The 24,806-nt window shown below is 40.6% G+C and overlaps 1 protein-coding gene across 1 annotated transcript in view; it reads left to right on the top strand.

The window, feature by feature from the left end:
* The first annotated feature begins 5,438 nt into the window (after positions 1–5,438).
* LOC139580304 (serine palmitoyltransferase 2-like) overlaps positions 5,439–24,806 on the top strand; it is a 176,624-nt gene continuing 157,256 nt past the window's right edge. Inside the window, exons 1-2 of the mRNA XM_071408843.1 lie at positions 5,439–5,929; positions 20,157–20,360. Of these exons, the coding sequence (XP_071264944.1) occupies positions 5,819–5,929; positions 20,157–20,360 (315 nt within the window). The 5' untranslated portion in view covers positions 5,439–5,818. The remainder of the gene's footprint in view (positions 5,930–20,156; positions 20,361–24,806) is intronic.

The following is a 24,806-nucleotide window of genomic DNA, read 5'->3' as shown; positions in this document are numbered from 1 at the left end:
GGTATTGAGGTCCTGGATGGCAGGAAGCTTGGCCCCGGTCATGTACGCACTACCCTCTGTAGTGCCTTGCAGTCGAAGGCCGAGAAGTGTTTCATACCAGGCGGTGATGCAACCAGTCAGGATGCTCTCGATGGAGCTGTAGAACCTTTTGATGATCTGAGAACCCATGCAAAATCTTTTCAGTCTCCTGAGGGGGAATAGGTTTTGTTGTGCCCACTTCACAACTGTCTTGGTGTGCTTAGACCATGATAGTTTGTTGGTGATGTGGACACCAAGGAACTTGAAGCTCTCAACCTGCTCCACTGCAGCTCCGTCTATGAGAATGGGGGAGTGCTCGGTCCTCCTTTTCCTGTAGTCCACAATCATCTCCTTTGTCTTGATCACATTGAGGGAGAGGTTGTTGTCCTGGCAAAACACTGCCAGGTCTCTGACCTCCTCCCTATAGGCTGTCTCGTCGTTGTCGGTGATCAGTCTTACCACTTCTAGAAGATTCTGTACTTCCAACTTTATGGCAACAGTTTGGGGAAGGCCCTTTCCTGTTTCAGCATGACAATGCCCCCGTGCACAAAGCGAGGTCCATACAGAAAAATGGTTTGTTGAGATCGTGTGGAAGAATTTGACTGGCCTGCATAGAGCCCTGACCTCAACCCATCGAGCACCTTTGGGATGAATTGGAACGTAGACTGTGAGCCAGGCGTAATCACCCAACATCAGTGCCCAACCTCACTAATGCTCTTGTGGCTGAATGGAAGCAAGTCCCCACAGCAATGTTCCAACATCTAGTGGAAAGCCTTCCCAGAAGAGTGGAGGCTGTTATAGCAGCAAAGGGGGGGACCAACTCCATATTAATGAATATGAGTAACGTGTCAATAGGATCTCGCTAGCTCGTGCTTGGCTCCGCCCACCTCCTTGCTTGTTCTGCCCACTATGACTCATTGGAAACGACAGGCTGTGGTCTATCTTGGTTAAGTTATAAAGATCTTTGGTAACGTGTACCCTTCTCAGGCTCTATGCTTTCGCTGGTTGCCCCTCCACCACCAAAACACTGGGCTGAAACATCTGCATTTTGAAGCTGCCTTAGGCCCGTCCACATCATGAGGTATTTCACTACTCATACCAACCGCACTAACCATACTATTTGTGACTTAATTTGAGTATGTAGTATGCTTATTGGACATAGTATGGATATTTCTAGTATGCCAAAAGTTCTTGGATATATACAAAATTTGCCAAAATATGAAGTATACAAGCAGTGGACACTATTTCCGTGCTTTTTAGGGTCCATAATGCAACTGTTCAGAAAATGGGCGTGGTTTCAGAACGTTTTCAGATTTTAAGAAAATGGGGGAAAATATACAGCCGAAGTCCGACGAGAGTGGATACAAATGCATTGCTTTAACTAATTACGACAAATGTTAAGAAAATGTAGGGCAATGTAATAAAGTAATGACTTTTCAAATAAGTTACACTACCGTTCAAAAGTTTGGGGTCACTTAAACATTTTCCTTGTTTTTGAAAGAAAATCAAATTTTCTGTCCATTAAAATAACATCAAATTGATCAGAAATACAGTGTAGACATTGTTAATGTTGTAAATTACTATTGTAGCTGGAAACGGCAGATTTTTTATGGAATATCTACATAGGAGTACAGAGGCCCATTATCAGCAACCATCACTCCTGTGTTCCAATGGCACGTTGTGTTAACTAAGTTTATCATATTAAAAGGCTAATTGATCATTAGAAAACCCTTTTGCAATTATGTTAGCACAGCTGAAAACTGTTGTTCTAATTAAAGAAGCAATAAAACTGGCCTTTAGACTAGTTGAGCATCTGCATTTGTGGGTTCGGTTACAGGCTCAAAATGGCCAGAAACAAATAACTTTCTTCTGAAACTCGTCAGTCTATTCTTGTTCTGAGAAATGAAGGCTATTCCTTGTGAGAAATTGCCAAGAAACTGAAGATCTCGTACAACGCTGTGTACTACTCCCTTCACAGAACAGCGCAAACTGTCTCTAACCAGAATATAAAGAGGAGTGGGAGGCCCCGGTGCACAACTGAGCAAGAGGACAAGTACATTAGTGTCTAGTTTGAGAAACAGCCGCCTCACAAGTCCTCAACTGGCAGCTTCATTAAATAGTACCTGCAAAACACCAGTCTCAACGTCAACAGTGAAGAGGCGACTCCGGGATGCTGGCCTTCTAGGCAGATTTGCAAAGAAAAATCCATATCTCAGACTGGCCAATAAAAATATAAGATTAAGATGGGCAAAAGAACACAGACACTGGACAGAGGAAGATTGTAAAAAAGTGTTATGGACAGACAAATCTAAGTTTGAGGTGTTCAGATCACAAAGAAGAACATTCATGAGATGCAGAAAACATGAAAAGATGCTTGAGGAGTGCTTGAAGCCATCTGTCAAGCAGGGTGGAGGCAATGTGATGGTCTGGCTTTGGTGGTGGTAAAGTGAGAGATTTGTACAGGGTAAAGGGATCTTGAAGAAGGAAGGCTACCACTCCATTTTGCAACGCCATGCCATACCCTGTGGACGGCACTAAATTGGAGCAGATTTCCTCCTACAACAGGACAATGACCCAAAGCACAGCTCCAAAATATGCAAGAACTATTTAGGGAAGAAGCAGTCAGCTGGTATTCTGTCTATAATGGAGTGGCCGGCACAGTCACCGGATCTCAACCCTATTGAGCTGTTGTGGGAGCAGCTTGACCGTATGGTACGTAAGAAGTGCCCATCAAGCCAATCCAATTTGTGGGAGGTGCTTCAGGAAGCATGGGGTGAAACCTCTTCAGATTACCTCAACACATTGACAACTAGAATGCCAAAGGTCTGCAAGGCTGTAATTACTGCAAATGGAGGATTCTTTGACGAAAGCAAAGTTTGAAGGACACAATTATTATTTCAATTAAAAATCATTATTTATAACCTTGTCAACGTCTTGACTATATTTCCTATTCATTTTGCAACTCATTTCATGTTTGTTTTCATGGCAAACAAGGACATTTCTAAGTGGCCCCAAACTTTTGAACGCTGGCCTTACGAACCACATAGCATAGCATTACAGCAGTATGGACTGGTATGTTAGCTACGCTGGCCTTATGAACCACATAGCATAGCATTACAGCAGTATGTACCGGTATGTTAGCTACGCTGGCCTTATGAACCACATAGCATATCATTACAGCAGTATGTACCGGTATGTTAGCTACGCTATCCTTACGAACCGCATAGCATATCATTACAGCAGTGTGTACCGGTATGTTAGCTACGCTATCCTCATGAACCACATAGCATATCATTACAGCAGTGTGTACCGGTATGTTAGCTACGCTATCCTTATGAACCACATAGCATATCATTACAGCAGTATGTACCGGTATGTTAGCTACACTGTCCTTATGAACCACATAGCATATCATTACAGCAGTATGTACCGGTATGTTAGCTACACTGTCCTTATGAACCACATAGCATATCATTACAGCAGTATGTACCGGTATGTTAGCTAGCTACGCTGTCCTTATGAACCACATAGCATATCATTACAGCAGTATGGACCGGTATGTTAGCTACACTGTCCTTATGAACCACATAGCATATCATTACAGCAGTATGGACCGGTATGTTAGCTACGCTGGCCTTACGAACCACATAGCATATCATTACAGCAGTATGTACCGGTATGTTAGCTACGCTGGCCTTATGAACCACATAGCATATCATTACAGCAGTATGGACCGGTATGTTAGCTACGCTGGCCTTATGAACCACATAGCATATCATTACAGCAGTATGTACCGGTATGTTAGCTACGCTGTCCTTATGAACCGCATAGCATATCATTACAGCGGTATGTTAGCTAGCTACGCTGTCCTTATGAACCACATAGCATATCATTACAGTAGTATGTACCGGTATGTTAGCTACGCTGGCCTTATGAACCACATAGCATATCATTACAGCAGTATGGACCGGTATGTTAGCTAGCTACGCTGGCCTTATGAACCACATAGCATATCATTACAGCAGTATGTACCGGTATGTTAGCTACGCTGTCCTTACGAACCACATAGCATATCATTACAGCAGTATGTACCGGTATGTTAGCTAGCTACGCTGGCCTTATGAACCACATAGCATATCATTACAGCAGTATGTACCGGTATGTTAGCTAGCTACGCTGGCCTTATGAACCACATAGCATATCATTACAGCAGTATGAACCGGTATGGTAGCTAGCTACCTAACATTAGTTGGCTAATAATACATCAAACTTGCCAGTATATTAACTCTCTGCTATCTAACTAACTACCCAACGTTTATTGACTTGATTATTCACGTCATTCTTAGCTAAGTGGTATAGTCGTTGTGTGTTCTCAATGGACATTGTTACTTCTGATTTCAGAGCACTCTCATTCTGCCAGAGTGCAGAATAACTGATGAATTTACAAACGCTCAACACCCATTGAAAAAATTGCGTAATTAAATTGTTGTCAGCAGCACAGTTAGTCACCAACGCTCTGGGTAACATGTAAACTGCCTAACCAGTTCTGCTAGGGAGAGTAAAATGGTCAGAGTGAGCTGTTCTCTCATTATGTGTCTGGAATTAGCTAGAATGCTAGCGAATGTTATTCAGTTATCTTGGCTGTTTGACTGAACGCTCGGATCAACCCTACTCCTTTTTGCGACTGCACTTGAAGAAACTTTAAAAGTTCTTGAAATGTTCCGCATTGACTGACCTTCATGTCTTAAAGTAATGATGGACTGTCGTTTCTATTTGCTTATTTGAGCTGTTCTTGCCATAATATGGACTTGGTCTTTTACCAAATAGGGCTATCTTCTGTTTACCACCCCTACCTTGTCACAACACAGCTGATTGGCTCAAACCCATTAAGATGGAAAGAAATTCAACAAATTAACTTTTAACAAGGCACACCTATTAATTGAAATGCATTCCAGGTGACTATATCATGAAGCTGGTTGAGAGAATGCCAAGAGTGTGCAAAGCTGTCATCAAGGTAAAGGGTTGCTACTTTGAAGAATCTCAAGTGAACCCTTTTTTGGTTACTACATGATTCCACGTGTGTTATTTCGTACTTTTGATGTCTTCACTAATATTCTACAATGTAGAAAATAGTAAAAATAAAGAAAAACCCTTGAATGAGAAGGTATGTCCAAACTGTTGACTGGTACTTTATATCCAACATATGCATCACATTGTATGCCTAGACTTTACAGAAATACTAGCAAAAGGTGAGTGCTGAACTTTTGTTGCACACATCTTGAGTAAAAAATGTTGCGTTGCATAATTAAAAAGTTTGACTGCAGAATGTATTAAGCTGCATTGACGCATGACACCGTCGGTCTAATCTAGGCGGTACTAATATGTACCACACAAAACACACTGCAACTGCCACGCTTCATTGAAAACGCAGCGTTCCATTGGAAAATGAATGTACTTCTGGCGAACCCAAAACGCAACATGCGCCGAAACTCGCATAGCTACCTGTGCGCAGGGAGCAAGTGACAGGTCAGAGAGGAGCAGATCATGGATTTACTAAAAGGAATAAATTATTTATAATTTTGGGTTTCGTGCCGGGCCTTAAATTTGTCAGAAGCCATCGGGCCTGGGTAGGGCTCTAAAGTAGGACTGCTTTAATGAGGAAGTCACGGTTGATATAATGACCTGAGGCTAAGCAAACCGGTTTCATACCTTGGCTGACACTCCCTCACCGCTGCTTAGAAACAAACACTTCGATATCCAATATTCCCTCAGTCAATACCGTCTATTCTCCTGACTAGGCATGGGTCGAACTACAGCCCCTTTGCCAAATGAAAACCTCAAGATACAACTGAACGGGAATAACTTAAAACGCGCCATTTGTAAGAAAAATGGATACCACAATAAGCCACAGGTATGTAGGATGATTGACGGTTAGATGTTATGGTGCTGGAGCAGCTTAAATGTTATTCTTTGTGCATGAGTGTTTTTCTGTAAAAAAATAGCGATAAAAACCAAAAACAACGGTAGGTTATTGTAACAATGTAGGCTAGGTTGACGATTATATTTTTGCATGTCACTTGTAATATTTTGACAGTGGTTACATGATCGGTTTGTATCAAAACCATCTTGTGGTTGTGCTTGTGGAGGTTGGAATTAGCTAACGTTAGCTAGTTACTGTAGCTAGCTACATATCTGATTGATGGGCATGTTACTTGTCGGAACAGTCAAAACAGATTTATTTGCTCTCAAGTATAAAAAAAATGTCTTGTCACTTGCTCCTCCGTATCCACACTGATATCCATTTTCCTGGACCTTCTCTCCACCTTGGCAGTGCCATTTAATCACCATAGCTATAAAGTCCTTAACCTTTTAAAATGTTAGGATCTTCCGGTCAAAGGCAACCTCTGCAGTGAAGGCCTATCCATCAGCATTCAACAACCCTCAACCCTTTTAACAGCTGCTGCATGTGAAATGCCCCGGATAGCCCTGACTTTGGCCACCTCATTCTCTTTCACCCTTGGGGGGGATTCCAGACACGTGGCTTCACGGTTCCCACTACAATTACAACATGTCACATGACATGATCTTGGACATCTCGGCTTATCCCTTCTTGCAACTCTTGATACATGACCAAAAGCTTTACAGTGATCACACTGCATTGGTCTTGGGATAAATGCTCTGACACCTATAGTTAATTAATATACCCTGCACTTGAATAGGGAGAGACTCTATATCAAAAAAACTAAATTACATCAACTCTTCACTTTTTCTTCATTCACAACGTGATTCGTCCGAGGAGCATCAATCACTCAGAAATATCTTACATCTCTTCAACATCGACTTCCCCCAAGACGCTGATCCTCAGAAGAACAAAATAATCTCGACAAGCCGGCCTCTCACAGGCTTCACTCTCTCCACCAGTTTGGATACAGTGCCTTTGGAAAATATTCAGACTTAGTCCACATTTTGTTACATTACAGCCTTATTCCTTATAGGATTTTCATTTAATTAATCAATCTACACACAATATCCCATAATGACGAAGCGAAAACTGATTTTTAGACATTTTTTTTTTTGCTAATTTAAAAAAAATAAAAAACAGAATTACCTTATTTACATAACTATTCAGACCCTTTGCTATGAGACTTGAAATTGTGCTCAGGTGCATCCTGTTTCCATTGATCATTCTTGAGATGTTTCTACAACTTGATTGGAGTCTACCTGTGGTAAATTCAATTGATTGGACATGATTTGGAAAGGCACACACCTGTCTATATAAGGTCCCACAGTTGACAGTGCATGTCAGAGCAACAACCAAGCCATGAGGTTGAAAGAATTGTCCGTAGAGCTCCGAGACAGGATTATGTCGAGGCACAGATCTGGGGAAGGGTACCAAAATATTTCTGCAGCATTGAAGGTCCCCAAGAACACAGTGGCCTCCATCATTCTTAAATGGAAGAAATTTGGAACCACCAAGACTCTTCCTAGAGCTAGCTATCTGGCTAAACTGAGCAATCGGGGGAGACGGGCCTTGGTGAGGGAGGTGGTGAGGGAGGTGACCAAGAACCCGATGGTAATTCTGACAGAGCTCCAGAGTTCCTCTGTGGAGATGGGAGAAAGTTCCTGAAGTGCAACCATCTCTGCAGCACCACCAATCAGGCCTTTATGGTAGAGTGGCCAGACGGAAGCCACTCCTCAGTAAAAGGCACATGACAGCCCAATTGGAGTTTTCCAAAAGGCACCTGATGGACTCTGGAAACAAGATTCTCTGGTCTGATGAAAAGCCAAGCGTCATGTCTGGAGGAAACCTGGCACCATCCCTACGGTGAAGCATGGTGGTGGCAGCATCATGCTGTGGCAATGTTTTTCAGCGGTAGGGACTGGGAGACTAGTCGAGATCGAGGGAAAGATGAATGGAGCAAAGTACAGAGAGATCCTTGATGAAAACCTGCTCCAGAGCGCTCAGGACCTCAGACTGGGGCGAAGGTTCACCTTCCAACAGGACAACGACCCTAAGCACACAGCCAAGACAACACAGGAGTGGGTATCGGGACAAGTCTCTCAATGTCCTTGAGTGGCCCAGCCAGAGCCCGGACTTGAACCTGATCAAACATCTCTGGAGAGACCTGAAAATGGCTGTGCAGCAACACTCATCATCCAACCTGGCAGAGTTTGAGAGGATCTGCAGAGAAGAATAGGAGAAACTCCCCAAATACAGGTGTGCCAAGCTTGCAGCGTCATACCCAAGAAGACTCAAGGCTGTAATTGCTGCCAAAGGTGCTTCAACAAAGTACTGAGTAAAAGGTCTGAATACTTATGTAAAATTTCAGTTTTTAATTTTTAATATATTAGCAAACATTTCTAAAAATCTGTTTTTACTTTGTCATTATGGGTTTATTGATGAGGGGGGAAAAACAATTTAATAAAGTTTAGAATAAGGCTGTAACGTAACAAAATGTGGAAAAAGTCAGGGGTCTGAATAATTTCCAAATGCACTGTATATATCAAATGGATTCTCCAGCATTGGTAAACCAATCAGCTGCTCCTCATAAGCTCCTCTCCTCACAAAACATACAAGATAAGGGACATTCTCATCGATGTACTTTGCTTTGTGTTCTATTCTTTTGGACAATATTTCGATTCGCCTTCATTCCCCCGCCGTTTTGTTCACGCTCACATCAGCGTCTGCTTCCGCCGTCTTTTCCATCTCAACGGGGATGGGCAACTGGCGCCCCTCCCCCCCCTCTGTAGGCCCGCGGACTTTCTTTTTAGGAACTCAATCGGGCGTCTCAATTTACTGTTAACAGTTAGAATAGTAGAATACACAAGGTGCAATTTAGAAATGTAGTTGTGCATCATCAGTCACTCAGTTAGCTCGTGTCTTTTTAGGTTGGTAAGTTAGTCTAGCAGGCAGCTATATAAATTTCTTAACATGGTTGAATTACTGACCATTGTGGGGCCCATTGATCATCAGTTATCATATTAAAAACTGCAAACATTTGCCTCCACCTCATGGCAAAATGTGTAGAATTGCAGGAAATTGTCTGTAAAACTTCTATTTTCTCTCTCCACCTCATGGCAAAATTTGTGGAATTGCATGAAATTAATTATATTAAATTGCTAAATATTCTCTCCGCCCCATGGCAAAAATGTACAGAAATTGCAGGTAAAACGTTTTTTTTATTTTCTTGTCTTCGCTATCACGATTTGGGCCGCTAAAATGTTTTGGTACGCAGACCCACGATCCACTGAGTTTGTGTTTTTTGTGGCCCCCACCCCCCATCAAAGTTGCCCGTCCCTGGTCTAAATGAGCAAACTGCCCGCACAGGGCCATGCAAAACGGACTCCACAAGGGACGTCCCAAGGATCCCGGATTGTACAGACTGAAACTTCACCCTGGAGCCAGCTCACCCGTCATTACCGAGGTGTCATACAGCAGAGCTTTAATGAAAATGGATGAGAGGGACCGTTGATAGTAGTGGTGGTAAATATGTAATATTCACATTGGTGTCCTCATGCAGAGGGACAGTTGTTATTAGTGGTGGTAAATATGTATTACAATGTAATATTCACATTGGTGTCCTCATGCAGAGGGACAGTTGATAGTTGAAGTCATTCCTGTGTTGCATACCATAAAGACAGACAGCATTCCTGTGTTGCATACCATAAAGACAGACAGCATTCCTGTGTTGCATACCATAAAGACAGACAGCATTCCTGTGTTGCATACCATGAAGACAGACAACATTAATTAATTAACTGCTGACTGTATATCAAGGTCATGCTGACGTAAGGCTAGGGCTATGTTCTAACAGGTGTCTCCATCCATCGTCCTCGTTCACAATAATTTGTGCGTACGGATTTATGACAAGAAATCATTGTCACGCAAGTTAGTATGTTAGTATGTTAGTATGTTAGTATGTTAGTATGTTAGTATGTTAGTATGTTAGTATGTTAGTATGTTAGTATGGCTATGCGGCGAAGGGAACCCTTCTGTCCAATAACTTCACACTACAAAATGTTTTGAGTCTGATGGCTCGTTTTCAAGGAACAGACAGACGTTAACGCGCTCCTGCAGATTACAGCCGGATTTCTCAAAACGGTACCAACGGGAGATTACATGCACCGACTATTACATGATTACATGCTCCAACTGTTACATGATTACATGCACCGACTATTACATGTGTACATGATTACACGCTCCAACTATTACATGATTACACGCTCCAACTATTACATGATTACACGCTCCAACTATTACATGATTACACGCTCCAACTATTACATGATTACACGCTCCAACTATTACATGATTACACGCTCCAACTATTACATGATTACACGCTCCAACTATTACATGATTACACGCTCCAACTATTACATGATTACACGCTCCAACTATTACATGATTACACGCTCCAACTATTACATGATTACACGCTCCAACTGTTACATGATTACACGCTCCAACTGTTACATGATTACACGCTCCAACTGTTACATGATTACACGCTCCAACTGTTACATGATTACACGCTCCAACTGTTACATGATTACACGCTCCAACTATTACATGATTACACGCTCCAACTATTACATGATTACACGCTCCAACTATTACATGATTACACGCTCCAACTATTACATGATTACACGCTCCAACTATTACATGATTACACGCTCCAACTATTACATGATTACACGCTCCAACTATTACATGATTACACGCTCCAACTATTACATGATTACACGCTCCAACTATTACATGATTACACGCTCCAACTATTACATGATTACACGCTCCAACTATTACATGATTACACGCTCCAACTATTACATGATTACACGCTCCAACTATTACATGATTACACGCTCCAACTATTACATGATTACACGCTCCAACTATTACATGATTACACGCTCCAACTGTTACATGATTACACGCTCCAACTGTTACATGATTACACGCTCCAACTGTTACATGATTACACGCTCCAACTGTTACATGATTACACGCTCCAACTGTTACATGATTACACGCTCCAACTGTTACATGATTACACGCTCCAACTGTTACATGATTACACGCTCCAACTATTACATGATTACACGCTCCAACTATTACATGATTACACGCTCCAACTATTACATGATTACACGCTCCAACTATTACATGATTACACGCTCCAACTATTACATGATTACATGATTACACGCTCCAACTATTACATGATTACACGCTCCAACTATTACATGATTACACGCTCCAACTATTACATGATTACACGCTCCAACTATTACATGATTACACGCTCCAACTATTACATGATTACATGATTACACAATCAAACTATTACATGATTACATGCTCCAACTATTACATGATTACATGATTACACGCTCCAACTATTACATGATTACATGCTCCAACTATTACATGATTACATGATTACACGCTCCAACTATTACATGATTACATGCTCCAACTATTACATGATTACATGATTACACGCTCCAACTATTACATGATTACATGATTACATGCTCCAACTATTACATGATTACATGCTCCAACTATTACATGATTACATGATTACACGCTCCAACTATTACATGATTACATGATTACACGCTCCAACTATTACATGATTACATGCTCCAACTATTACATGATTACATGATTACATGCTCCAACTGTTATATGATTACATGCTCCAACTATTACATGATTACATGCTCCAACTATTACATGATTACATGCTCCAACTATTACATGATTACATGCTCCAACTATTACATGATTACACGCTCCAACTATTACATTATTACATGATTACACACTCCAACTATTACATGATTACATGCTCCAACTATTACATGATTACATGATTACACGCTCCAACTATTACATGATTACATGATTACATGCTCCAACTATTACATGATTACACGCTCCAACTATTACACGATTACATGATTACACGCTCCAACTATTACATGATTACACGCTCCAACTATTACATGATTACATGATTACATGCTCCAACTATTACATGATTACACGCTCCAACTATTACATGATTACACGCTCCAACTATTACATGATTACACGCTCCAACTATTACATGATTACACGCTCCAACTATTACATTATTACATGATTACACGCTCCAACTATTACACGATTACATGATTACATGCACCAACTATTACACGATTACATGATTACACGCTCCAACTATTACATGATTACATGCTCCAACTATTACATGATTACATGCTCCAACTATTACATGATTACACGCTCCAACTATTACATGATTACATGCACCAACTATTACACGATTACATGATTACATGCACCAACTATTACACGATTACATGATTACACGCTCCAACTATTACATGATTACATGCTCCAACTATTACATGATTACATGCTCCAACTATTACATGATTACACGCTCCAACTATTACACGATTACATGATTACATGCACCAACTATTACATGATTACACACTCCAACTATTACATGATTACATGCTCCAACTATTACATGATTACATGCTCCAACTATTACATGATTACACGCTCCAACTATTACATGATCACACGCTCCAACTATTACATGATTACACGCTCCAACTATTACATGATTACATGCTCCAACTATTACATGATTACATGCTCCAGCTATTACATGATTACATGCTCCAACTATTACATGATTACACGCTCCAACTATTACATGATTACATGCTCCAACTATTACATGATCACACGCTCCAACTATTACATGATTACACGCTCCAACTATTACATGATTACATGATTACATGCTCCAACTATTACATGATTACATGCTCCAGCTATTACATGATTACATGATCACACGCTCCAACTATTACATGATTACACGCTCCAACTATTACATGATTACATGATCACACGCTCCAACTATTACATGATTACACGCTCCAACTATTACATGATTACATGATTACATGCTCCAACTATTACATGATTACACGCTCCAACTATTACATGATTACACGCTCCAACTATTACATGATTACATGCTCCAACTATTACATGATTACATGCTCCAACTATTACATGATTACATGCTCCAACTATTACATGATTACACGCTCCAACTATTACATGATCACACGCTCCAACTATTACATGATTACACGCTCCAACTATTACATGATTACATGATTACATGCTCCAACTATTACATGATTACATGCTCCAACTATTACATGATCACACGCTCCAACTATTACATGATTACATGCACCAACTATTACATGATTACACGCTCCAACTATTACATGATTACACGCTCCAACTATTACATGATTACACGCTCCAACTATTACATGATTACACGCTCCAACTATTACATTATTACATGATTACACGCTCCAACTATTACACGATTACATGATTACATGCACCAACTATTACACGATTACATGATTACACGCTCCAACTATTACATGATTACATGCTCCAACTATTACATGATTACATGCTCCAACTATTACATGATTACACGCTCCAACTATTACACGATTACATGATTACATGCACCAACTATTACACGATTACATGATTACATGCACCAACTATTACACGATTACATGATTACACGCTCCAACTATTACATGATTACATGCTCCAACTATTACATGATTACATGCTCCAACTATTACATGATTACATGCTCCAACTATTACATGATTACACGCTCCAACTATTACACGATTACATGATTACATGCACCAACTATTACATGATTACACACTCCAACTATTACATGATTACATGCTCCAACTATTACATGATTACATGCTCCAACTATTACATGATTACACGCTCCAACTATTACATGATCACACGCTCCAACTATTACATGATTACACGCTCCAACTATTACATGATTACATGCTCCAGCTATTACATGATCACACGCTCCAACTATTACATGATTACACGCTCCAACTATTACATGATTACATGATTACATGCTCCAACTATTACATGATTACATGCTCCAACTATTACATGATCACACGCTCCAACTATTACATGATTACACGCTCCAACTATTACATGATTACATGATTACATGCTCCAACTATTACATGATTACATGCTCCAACTATTACATGATTACATGCTCCAACTATTACATGATTACATGCTCCAACTATTACATGATTACACGCTCCAACTATTACATGATCACACGCTCCAACTATTACATGATTACACGCTCCAACTATTACATGATTACATGATTACATGCTCCAGCTATTACATGATTACATGATCACACGCTCCAACTATTACATGATTACACGCTCCAACTATTACATGATTACATGATCACACGCTCCAACTATTACATGATTACACGCTCCAACTATTACATGATTACATGATTACATGCTCCAACTATTACATGATTACACGCTCCAACTATTACATGATTACACGCTCCAACTATTACATGATTACATGCTCCAACTATTACATGATTACATGCTCCAACTATTACATGATTACATGCTCCAACTATTACATGATTACACGCTCCAACTATTACATGATCACACGCTCCAACTATTACATGATTACACGCTCCAACTATTACATGATTACATGATTACATGCTCCAACTATTACATGATTACATGCTCCAACTATTACATGATCACACGCTCCAACTATTACATGATTACACGCTCCAACTATTACATGATTACATGATTACATGCTCCAACTATTACATGATTACATGCTCCAACTATTACATGATTACATGCTCCAACTATTACATGATTACATGCTCCAACTATTACATGATTACACGCTCCAACTATTACATGATCACACGCTCCAACTATTACATGATTACACGCTCCAACTATTACATGATTACACGCTCCAACTATTACATGATTACACGCTCCAACTATTACATGATTACACGCTCCAACTTTTACATGATTACACGCTCCAACTATTACATGATTACACGCTCCAACTATTACATGATCACACGCTCCAACTATTACATGATCACACGCTCCAACTATTACATGATTACACGCTCCAACTATTACATGATTACACGCTCCAACTATTACATGATTACACGCTCCAACTATTACATGATTACACGCTCCAACTATTACATGATTACACGCTCCAACTATTACATGATTACACGCTCCAACTATTACATGATTACACGCTCCAACTATTACATGATTACATGATCCAACTATTACATGATTACATGATCACACGCTCCAACTATTACATGATCACACGCTCCAACTATTACATGATTACACGCTCCAACTATTACATGATTACATGATTACATGCTCCAACTATTACATGATTACACGCTCCAACTATTACATGATTACATGATTACATGCTCCAACTGTTACATGATTACATGCTCCAACTATTACATGATTACACGCTCCAACTATTACATGATTACACGCTCCAACTATTACATGATTACATGCACCAACTATTACATGATTACATGATCCAACTATTACATGATCACATGATCCAACTATTACATGATCACACGCTCCAACTATTACATGATTACACGCTCCAACTATTACATGATTACATGCTCCAACTATTACATGATCACACGCTCCAACTATTACATGATTACACGCTCCAACTATTACATGATTACACGCTCCAACTATTACATGATTACACGCTCCAACTATTACATGATTACATGCTCCAACTATTACATGATTACACGCTCCAACTATTACATGATCACACGCTCAAACTATTACATGATTACACGCTCCAACTATTACATGATTACACGCTCCAACTATTACATGCTCCAACTATTACATGATCACACGCTCCAACTATTACATGATCACACGCTCCAACTATTACATGATTACACGCTCCAACTATTACATGATTACACGCTCCAACTATTACATGATTACACGCTCCAACTATTACATGATTACACGCTCCAACTATTACATGATTACACGCTCCAACTATTACATGATTACACGCTCCAACTATTACATGATTACACGCTCCAACTATTACATGATTACATGCTCCAACTATTACATGATTACATGATCACACGCTCCAACTATTACATGATTACACGCTCCAACTATTACATGATTACATGATTACACGCTCCAACTATTACATGATTACACGCTCCAACTATTACATGATTACATGATTACACGCTCCAACTATTACATGATTACATGCTCCAACTATTACATGATTACACGCTCCAACTATTACATGATTACACGCTCCAACTATTACATGATTACACGCTCCAACTATTACATGATTACACGCTCCAACTATTACATGATTACACGCTCCAACTATTACATGATTACATGCTCCAACTATTACATGATTACACGCTCCAACTATTACATGATCACACGCTCCAACTATTACATGATCACACGCTCCAACTATTACATGATTACACGCTCCAACTATTACATGATTACACGATCCAACTATTACATGATTACACGCTCCAACTATTACATGATTACACGCTCCAACTATTACATGATTACATGCTCCAACTATTACATGATTACACGCTCCAACTATTACATGATTACACGCTCCAACTATTACATGATCACACGCTCCAACTATTACATGATTACATGATTACACGCTCCAACTATTACATGATTACATGCTCCAACTATTACATGATTACACGCTCCAACTATTACATGATCACACGCTCCAACTATTACATGATTACACGCTCCAACTATTACATGATTACATGATTACATGCTCCAACTATTACATGATTACATGCTCCAGCTATTACATGATTACATGCTCCAACTATTACATGATTACACGCTCCAACTATTACATGATTACACGCTCCAACTATTACATGATTACATGCTCCAACTATTACATGATTACACGCTCCAACTATTACATGATTACATGCTCCAACTATTACATGATTACACGCTCCAACTATTACACGATTACATGATTACACGCTCCAACTATTACACGATTACATGATTACACGCTCCAACTATTACACGATTACATGATTACACGCTCCAACTATTACATGATTACACGCTCCAACTATTACACGATTACATGATTACATGCTCCAACTATTACATGATTACACGCTCCAACTATTACACGATTACATGATTACACGCTCCAACTATTACACGATTACATGATTACACGCTCCAACTATTACACGATTACATGATTACACGCTCCAACTATTACACGATTACATGATTACACGCTCCAACTATTACATGATTACACGCTCCAACTATTACACGATTACATGATTACACGCTCCAACTATTACACGATTACATGATTACACGCTACAACTATTACACGATTACATGCGCCAACTATTACACGATTACATGCGCCAACTATTACACGATTACATGCGCCAACTATTACACGATTACATGCGCCAACTATTACACGATTACATGCGCCAACTATTACACGATTACATGCACCAACTAAACTTGATTGCAACGAAAAACCAACAAGGACAAACCAGCATATCAGTTGATCTGTCATTGTTACCGTTGTCAAGGAATTATGATCCAAACAGATGGTCCACATTCTCTACTTCCGCCCCCATTGAAATATCGACCATAAAACTGATGAATGTAAAATACTTATTTGAGTATTTAAGAATATGGAAGTAGCAGGCCTATTTCATTCAAATGTTTCGTCTTAAATGGCAAAATAATATAAGGCTATTCGAAATAATTTGTAGACATTTTCATTTGATAAAAAAATTGATTATACACAGTTGAAGTTGGAAGTTTACATAAACTTAGTTTGGAGTCATTAAAACTAGTTTTTCAACCATTCCACAAATTTCTTGTTAACAAACTATAGTTCTGGCAAGTCGGTTAGGACATCTACTTTGTGCATGACACAAGTCATTTTTCCAACAATTGTTTACAGACAGATTATTTCACTTATAATTCACTGTATCACAATTCCAGTGGGTCAGAAGTTTACATACACTAAGTTGACTGTGCCTTTAAACAGCTTGGAAAATTCCAGAAAATGATGTAATGTCTTTAGAAGCTTCTGATAGGCTAATTGACATCATTTAAAGTCAATTGGTGGTGTACCTGTGGATGTATTTAAATGCCTACCTTCAAACTCAGTGCCTCTTTGTTTGACATCATGGGAAAATCAAAAGAAATCAACCAAGACCTCAGAGAAAAATATTGTAAACCTCCTAGTGTGGTTCATCCTTGGGAGCAATTTCCAAACGCCTGAAGGTACCACGTTCATCTGTACAAACAATAGTACGCAAGTATACACACCATGGGACCACGCAGCCGCCATACCGCTCAGGAAGGAGACGCGTTCTGTCTCCTAGAGATGAACGTACTTTGGTACGAAAAGTGCAAATCAATCGCAGAACAACAGCAAAGGATCTTGTGAAGATGCTGGAGGAAACAGGTACAAAAGTATCTATATCCACAGTAAAACAAGTCCTATATCGACATAACCTGAAAGGCTGCTCAGCAAGGAAGAAGCCACTGCTCCAAAACCGCCATAAAAAAAGCCAGACTAGGGTTTGCAACTATACATGGGGACAAGATCATACTTTTTGGAGAAATGTCCTCTGGTCTGATGAAACAAAAATGGAATTGTTTGGCCATAATGACCATCGTTATGTTTGGAGGAAAAAGGGGGAGGCTTGCAAGCCGAAGAACACCATCCCAACCGTGAAGCACGGGGGTGGCAGCATCATGTTGTGGGGGTGCTTTGCTGCAGGAGGGACTGGTGCACTTCACAAAATAGATGACATCATGAGGGAGGAAAATTATGTAGATAATTTGAAGCAACATCTCAAGACATCAATCAGGAAGTTAAAGCTTGGTCGCAAATGGGTCTTCCAAATGGACAATGACCCCAAGCATACTTCCAAATTTGTGGCAAAATGGCTTAAAGACAACAAAGTCAAGGTATTGGAGTGGCCATCACAACCCCCTGACCTCAGTCCTATAGAACATTTGTGGGCAGAACTGAAAAAGGAGGCCTACAAACCTGACTCAGATACACCAGCTCTGTCAGGAGGAATGGGCCAAAATTCACGCAACTTATTGTGGGAAGCTTGTGGAAGGCTACCCAAAACGTTTAACCCAAGTTAAACAATTTAAAGGCAATGCTACCAAATACTAATAGAATGTATGTAAACTTCCGACCCACTGGGAATGTGATGAAAGAAATAAAAGCTGAAATAAATCATTCTCTCTACTATTATTCTGACATTTCACATTCTTAAAATAAAGTGGTGATCCTAACTGACCTAAAACAGGGAATTTTTACTAGGATTAAATGTCAGGAATTGTGAAACTGAGTTTAAATGTATTTGGCTAAGGTGTATGTAAACTTCCGACTTCAACTGTAGATATTCCATATATAATTGGCCGTTTACAGCTACAATAGTCATTTACATTTAACAATGTCTACACTGTATTTCTGATCAATTTGATGTTATTTTAAATGTACAAAAAAATTGCTTTTCTTTAAAAAACAAGGACATTTCTAAGTGACCACAAACTTTTGAATGATTATGTATGTCACAAGTAATTGCATGCATGCATGCATCTTTAAAAAAAAACATTTTCCTTTATAACCCTACCACCCCTAACTAGTGAACAACAGGCCTGTATTTCCAGCTTATACATACATACTATATACATTTTATGGACACAGTCTATTTTACAATAGTTATATTTTGTTTTAACTCCTGTACTTCCTCTACCTCTCCCATCTATTTCTGATGTCCATCTGGTTTGATTTCTCTTTGCCATATCTTTCAAACTCTTTCACACACATTGTTAATCTATATACGTTTAACGGACATTAGTTGTCTTGTTATGTTTCAAGTCCCAACCTTCTGCTCCATTCAACTCCTCCCATCTATCTCTTAACACCATCCATTTTGGATTCATTTTTACCATCTATTTTTCAACTGTTGTTGCTCTTCTTCCCCTAGAACGGCACAGTAAATGGTGCTGGTCCCCGCTCCAGTCGGCAGAGGTTTCAGAGACCAGAATCCTTTGAGCAGGCTCCCATGTACGTAGCCGTGATGACATACCTGGGGTTCGGCATCGTCACACTATTTGGGTATTTCAGAGACTTCCTCAGAGCAGTGGGCCTGGAGAAATGCCACATCGCCAAGGAGAGAGAGGAGCAGAAGGTGAGTGTGTGTACAGTGCATTCGGAAAGTATTCAGACCCCTTGACTTTTCCACATTTTGTTACGTTACAGCCTTATTCTAACATGGATTAAATAGCTTTTTCCCCCCTCATCAATCTACACACAATACCCCAAAATGACAAAGCAAAAACAGTTTTTGTTTTTGGAAATGTATAAAAAATAAATAAAAGGAAATATCACATTTTCGGAAGTATTCAGGAATACCTAGGATTTAAGGAATAAGGAATACCTAGGATAGGATAAAGTAATCCTTCTAACCCCCCCCCCCTTAAAAGAGTTAGATGCACTATTGTAAAGTGGTTGTTCCACTGGATATCATAAGGTGAATGCACCAATTTGTAAGTCGCTCTGGATAAGAGCGTCTGCTAAATGACTTAAATGTAAATGTAAATATTCAGACCCTTTACTCAGTACTTTGTTGAAGCCCCTTTGGCAGCGATTACAGCCTCCAGTCTTCTTGTGTATGACTCTACAAGCTTGGCACTCCTGTATTTGGGGAGTTTCTCCCATTCTTCTCAGCAGATCCTCTCAAGCTCTGTCAGATTGGATGGGGAGCGTCGCTGCACAGCTATTTTCAGGTCTCTCCAGATGTTCGATCGGGTTCAAGTTCGGGCTCTGGCTGGGCCACTCAAGGACATTCAGAGCCACTCCTGCGTTGTCTTGGCTGTGGTTTTAGGGTCGTTGTCCTGTTGGAAGGTGAACCTTCGCCCCAGTCTGAGGTCCTGTGCACTCTGGAGCAGGTTTTCATCAAGGATCTCTCTGTACTTTGCTCAGTTCATCTTTCCCTTGATCCTGACTAGTCTCCCAGTCCCTGCCGCTGAGAAACATCCATTTTTTGGTAACCTTCCCCAAATGTGTGCCTCGACACAATCCTGTCTCGAAGCTGTACATTCAATTCCTTTGACCTCATGGCTTGGTTGTTGTTCTGACATTACACTGTCAACTGTGGGACCTTTATATAGACAGGTGTGTGCCTTTACAAATCAACTATCCAATCAATTTAGTTTACGGCAGGTGGACTCCAATCAAGTTGTAGAAACATCTCAAGGATGATCAATTGAAACAGGATGCACCTGAGCTCAATTTCGAGTCTCATAGCAAAGGGTCTGAATACTTATGTAAATAAGGTATATCATTTTTAGATTTTTTTTTTTAATACATTCGTTAAAAATGTCTAAAACCTGTTTTTGCTTTGTCATAATGGGGGTATTGTGTGTAGATTGAGGGTAAATTTAATACATTTTAGAATATAGCTTTAACGTAACAATGTGGAGAAAGTCAAGAATACTTTCTGAATAAACTGATATATGTCTTCAGGGTACCAGTTAACATTTCTTGTAATGGAGCAAAATAATTATTAATAATTAGCCATTTTGTTTTCATGTCATTACATTTAAGATACAAATTAAGGGTGTCTATGTTATCATGGTCAAGATAATGTCCTACTTTGTGGACAACATTAAGTCAACATTTCTGAAGTACACAGTTCGTTTTGATCGTTTGTTTTTCCGAGAGGAAACGGAGCAATTGGGAACGTGAAAACGGTCTGTTTATTCGTTTGTTTTTTTCAGATAAACCCCTAAACTACTTGATATTTTGATGTTCAAATGTGGGTGGGGTTAAATGTGGACTGCCTAGTCAACACTTCCTGTCCTTTCAAAGTAAGAGGTCACCCTTCTGACTCAAGTCTATGAATTAATTGATTACTAGCTGCCCATACTGTGCCAAGATAAGGTACACATTTTCTGCTCAGGATTTAGTGTGTATTGACTTATTAGTGAACTGCTGTAACTGTAAATGTTCATTGTTGGACATAAAAGACTGTAAAAACACCAGGAAATCAGCTCCAATTGATGTTCATTTGAGAAATATGTTCCCAAGTATCCCCACGCATAATAGAGAGATATGATCGTATACCAATGTGAGCAAGGTTTGAAATGATTATGTTTTAGTCAAATATTATATCTTTGGTCAATTTGCAGTCTACAAACGATTTGTAGATATGGGTTCTTAAATTCACTCTGTAATGCCAGAGTGCACTCTGAGTATTTGTAAATGCAGCTGTCAGAATGTTCTTTTTTGTTGTTGTAAATTCAAAGCGTTTCAATCTGAGCGTTCTGACCTCACAATGGAGGCTCTGGCCAAGGAGTAGGATTTATCTGAGCGTTCTGACCTCACAATGGAGGCTCTGGCCAAGGAGTAGGATTTATCTGAGCGTTCTGACCTCACAATGGAGGCTCTGGCCAAGGAGTAGGATTTATCTGAGCGTTCTGACCTCACAATGGAGGCTCTGGCCAAGGAGTAGGATTTATCTGAGCGTTCTGACCTCAATGGAGGCTCTGGCCAAGGAGTAGGATTTATCTGAGCGTTCTGACCTCACAATGGAGGCTCTGGCCAAGGAGTAGGATTTATCTGAGCGTTCTGACCTCACAATGGAGGCTCTGGCCAAGGAGTAGGATTTATCTGAGCGTTCTGACCTCACAATGGAGGCTCTGGCCAAGGAGTAGGATTTATCTGAGCGTTCTGACCTCACAATGGAGGCTCTGGCCAAGGAGTAGGATTTATCTGAGCGTTCTGACCTCACAATGGAGGCTCTGGCCAAGGAGTAGGATTTATCTGAGCGTTCTGACCTCACAATGGAGGCTCTGGCCAAGGAGTAGGATTTATCTGAGCGTTCTGACCTCACAATGGAGGCTCTGGCCAAGGAGTAGGATTTATCTGAGCGTTCTGACCTCACAATGGAGGCTCTGGCCAAGGAGTAGGATTTATCTGAGCGTTCTGACCTCACAATGGAGGCTCTGGCCAAGGAGTAGGATTTATCTGAGCGTTCTGACCTCACAATGGAGGCTCTGGCCAAGGAGTAGGATTTATCTGAGCGTTCTGACCTCACAATGGAGGCTCTGGCCAAGGAGTAGGATTTATCTGAGCGTTCTGACCTCACAATGGAGGCTCTGGCCAAGGAGTAGGATTTATCTGAGCGTTCTGACCTCACAATGGAGGCTCTGGCCAAGGAGTAGGATTTATCTGAGCGTTCTGACCTCACAATGGAGGCTCTGGCCAAGGAGTAGGATTTATCTGAGCGTTCTGACCTCACAACCGGCAGTCAAGTGCCCAAGCTAACTGGCTAAAGTTGGCTAGCTAGCTACTTGCTAGACACAAATGAGAGAACACCTCACTCTGAACATTTAACTAGCAGAGCTGGTTAGGCTGTTTTCATGTTATCTAGAGCGTTGGTGACTGTAACTGTGCTGCTGACAACAATGTAATCACTTTTTTTTTTGCCTACATTTACTGACACCAGTCATATTCATAAATTCATCCGTTATTCTGCTCTGTCTGGCTCACTCAGACGAGAGCGCTCTGAAATCTGAGTACATTGCCAGAGTGAATTCATGTTCCGGCCCCCCTACCATCCGCTCCAGAAGAAAACCGTTCCTCGGCTGAATCTAGTGGATGATCCCTGCTGTAAATGGTTATCTGCCTGATATACAGCCTAGCTACCTAGCTAACCATTGGTCATATTTATTAAATGATGCTATACAGCCAAAACAACAGTATCTATTGCTGGACTAGAGATATGGCCCAGCTATAGTTCGTCAGTGGTTGCACATCTAACCAGCTGGAATGAGAATAGTAGACATGTAAATACCACTGTTTCCAGCAGGTCTCCAGCTACACCAGACCTGTCTGATCAGCCTGCTAGGAGGCAGTAGGTGTCTCCAGCTACCCAGACCTGTCTGATCAGCCTGCTAGGAGGCAGTAGGTGTCTCCAGCTACCCAGACCTGTCTGATCAGCCTGATAGGGTGCAGTAGGTGTCTCCTGCTACCCAGACCTGTCTGATCAGCCTGATAGGGTGCAGTAGGTGTCTCCTGCTACACCAGACCTGTCTGATCAGCCTGATAGGGTGCAGTAGGTGTCTCCTGCTACACCAGACCTGTCTGATCAGCCTGATAGGGTGCAGTAGGTGTCTCCTGCTACCCAGACCTGTCTGATCAGCCTGATAGGGTGCAGTAGGTGTCTCCTGCTACACCAGACCTGTCTGATCAGCCTGATAGGGTGCAGTAGGTGTCTCCTGCTACCCAGACCTGTCTGATCAGCCTGATAGGGTGCAGTAGGTGTCTCCTGCTACCCAGACCTGTCTGATCAGCCTGATAAGGTGCAGTAGGTGTCTCCAGCTACCCAGACCTGTCTGATCAGCCTGATAGGGTGCAGTAGGTGTCTCCTGCTACCCAGACCTGTCTGATCAGCCTGATAGGGTGCAGTAGGTGTCTCCTGCTACCCAGACCTGTCTGATCAGCCTGATAGGGTGCAGTAGGTGTCTCCTGCTACCCAGACCTGTCTGATCAGCCTGATAGGATGCAGTAGGTGTCTCCTGCTACCCAGACCTGTCTGATCAGCCTGATAAGGTGCAGTAGGTGTGTCTTG

This window comes from Salvelinus alpinus, chromosome 7 (genome assembly GCF_045679555.1).
Source record: "Salvelinus alpinus chromosome 7, SLU_Salpinus.1, whole genome shotgun sequence".
NCBI classification, from domain to species: Eukaryota; Metazoa; Chordata; class Actinopteri; order Salmoniformes; family Salmonidae; genus Salvelinus; species Salvelinus alpinus.
This window is presented reverse-complemented; position numbering and strand designations above follow the sequence as displayed.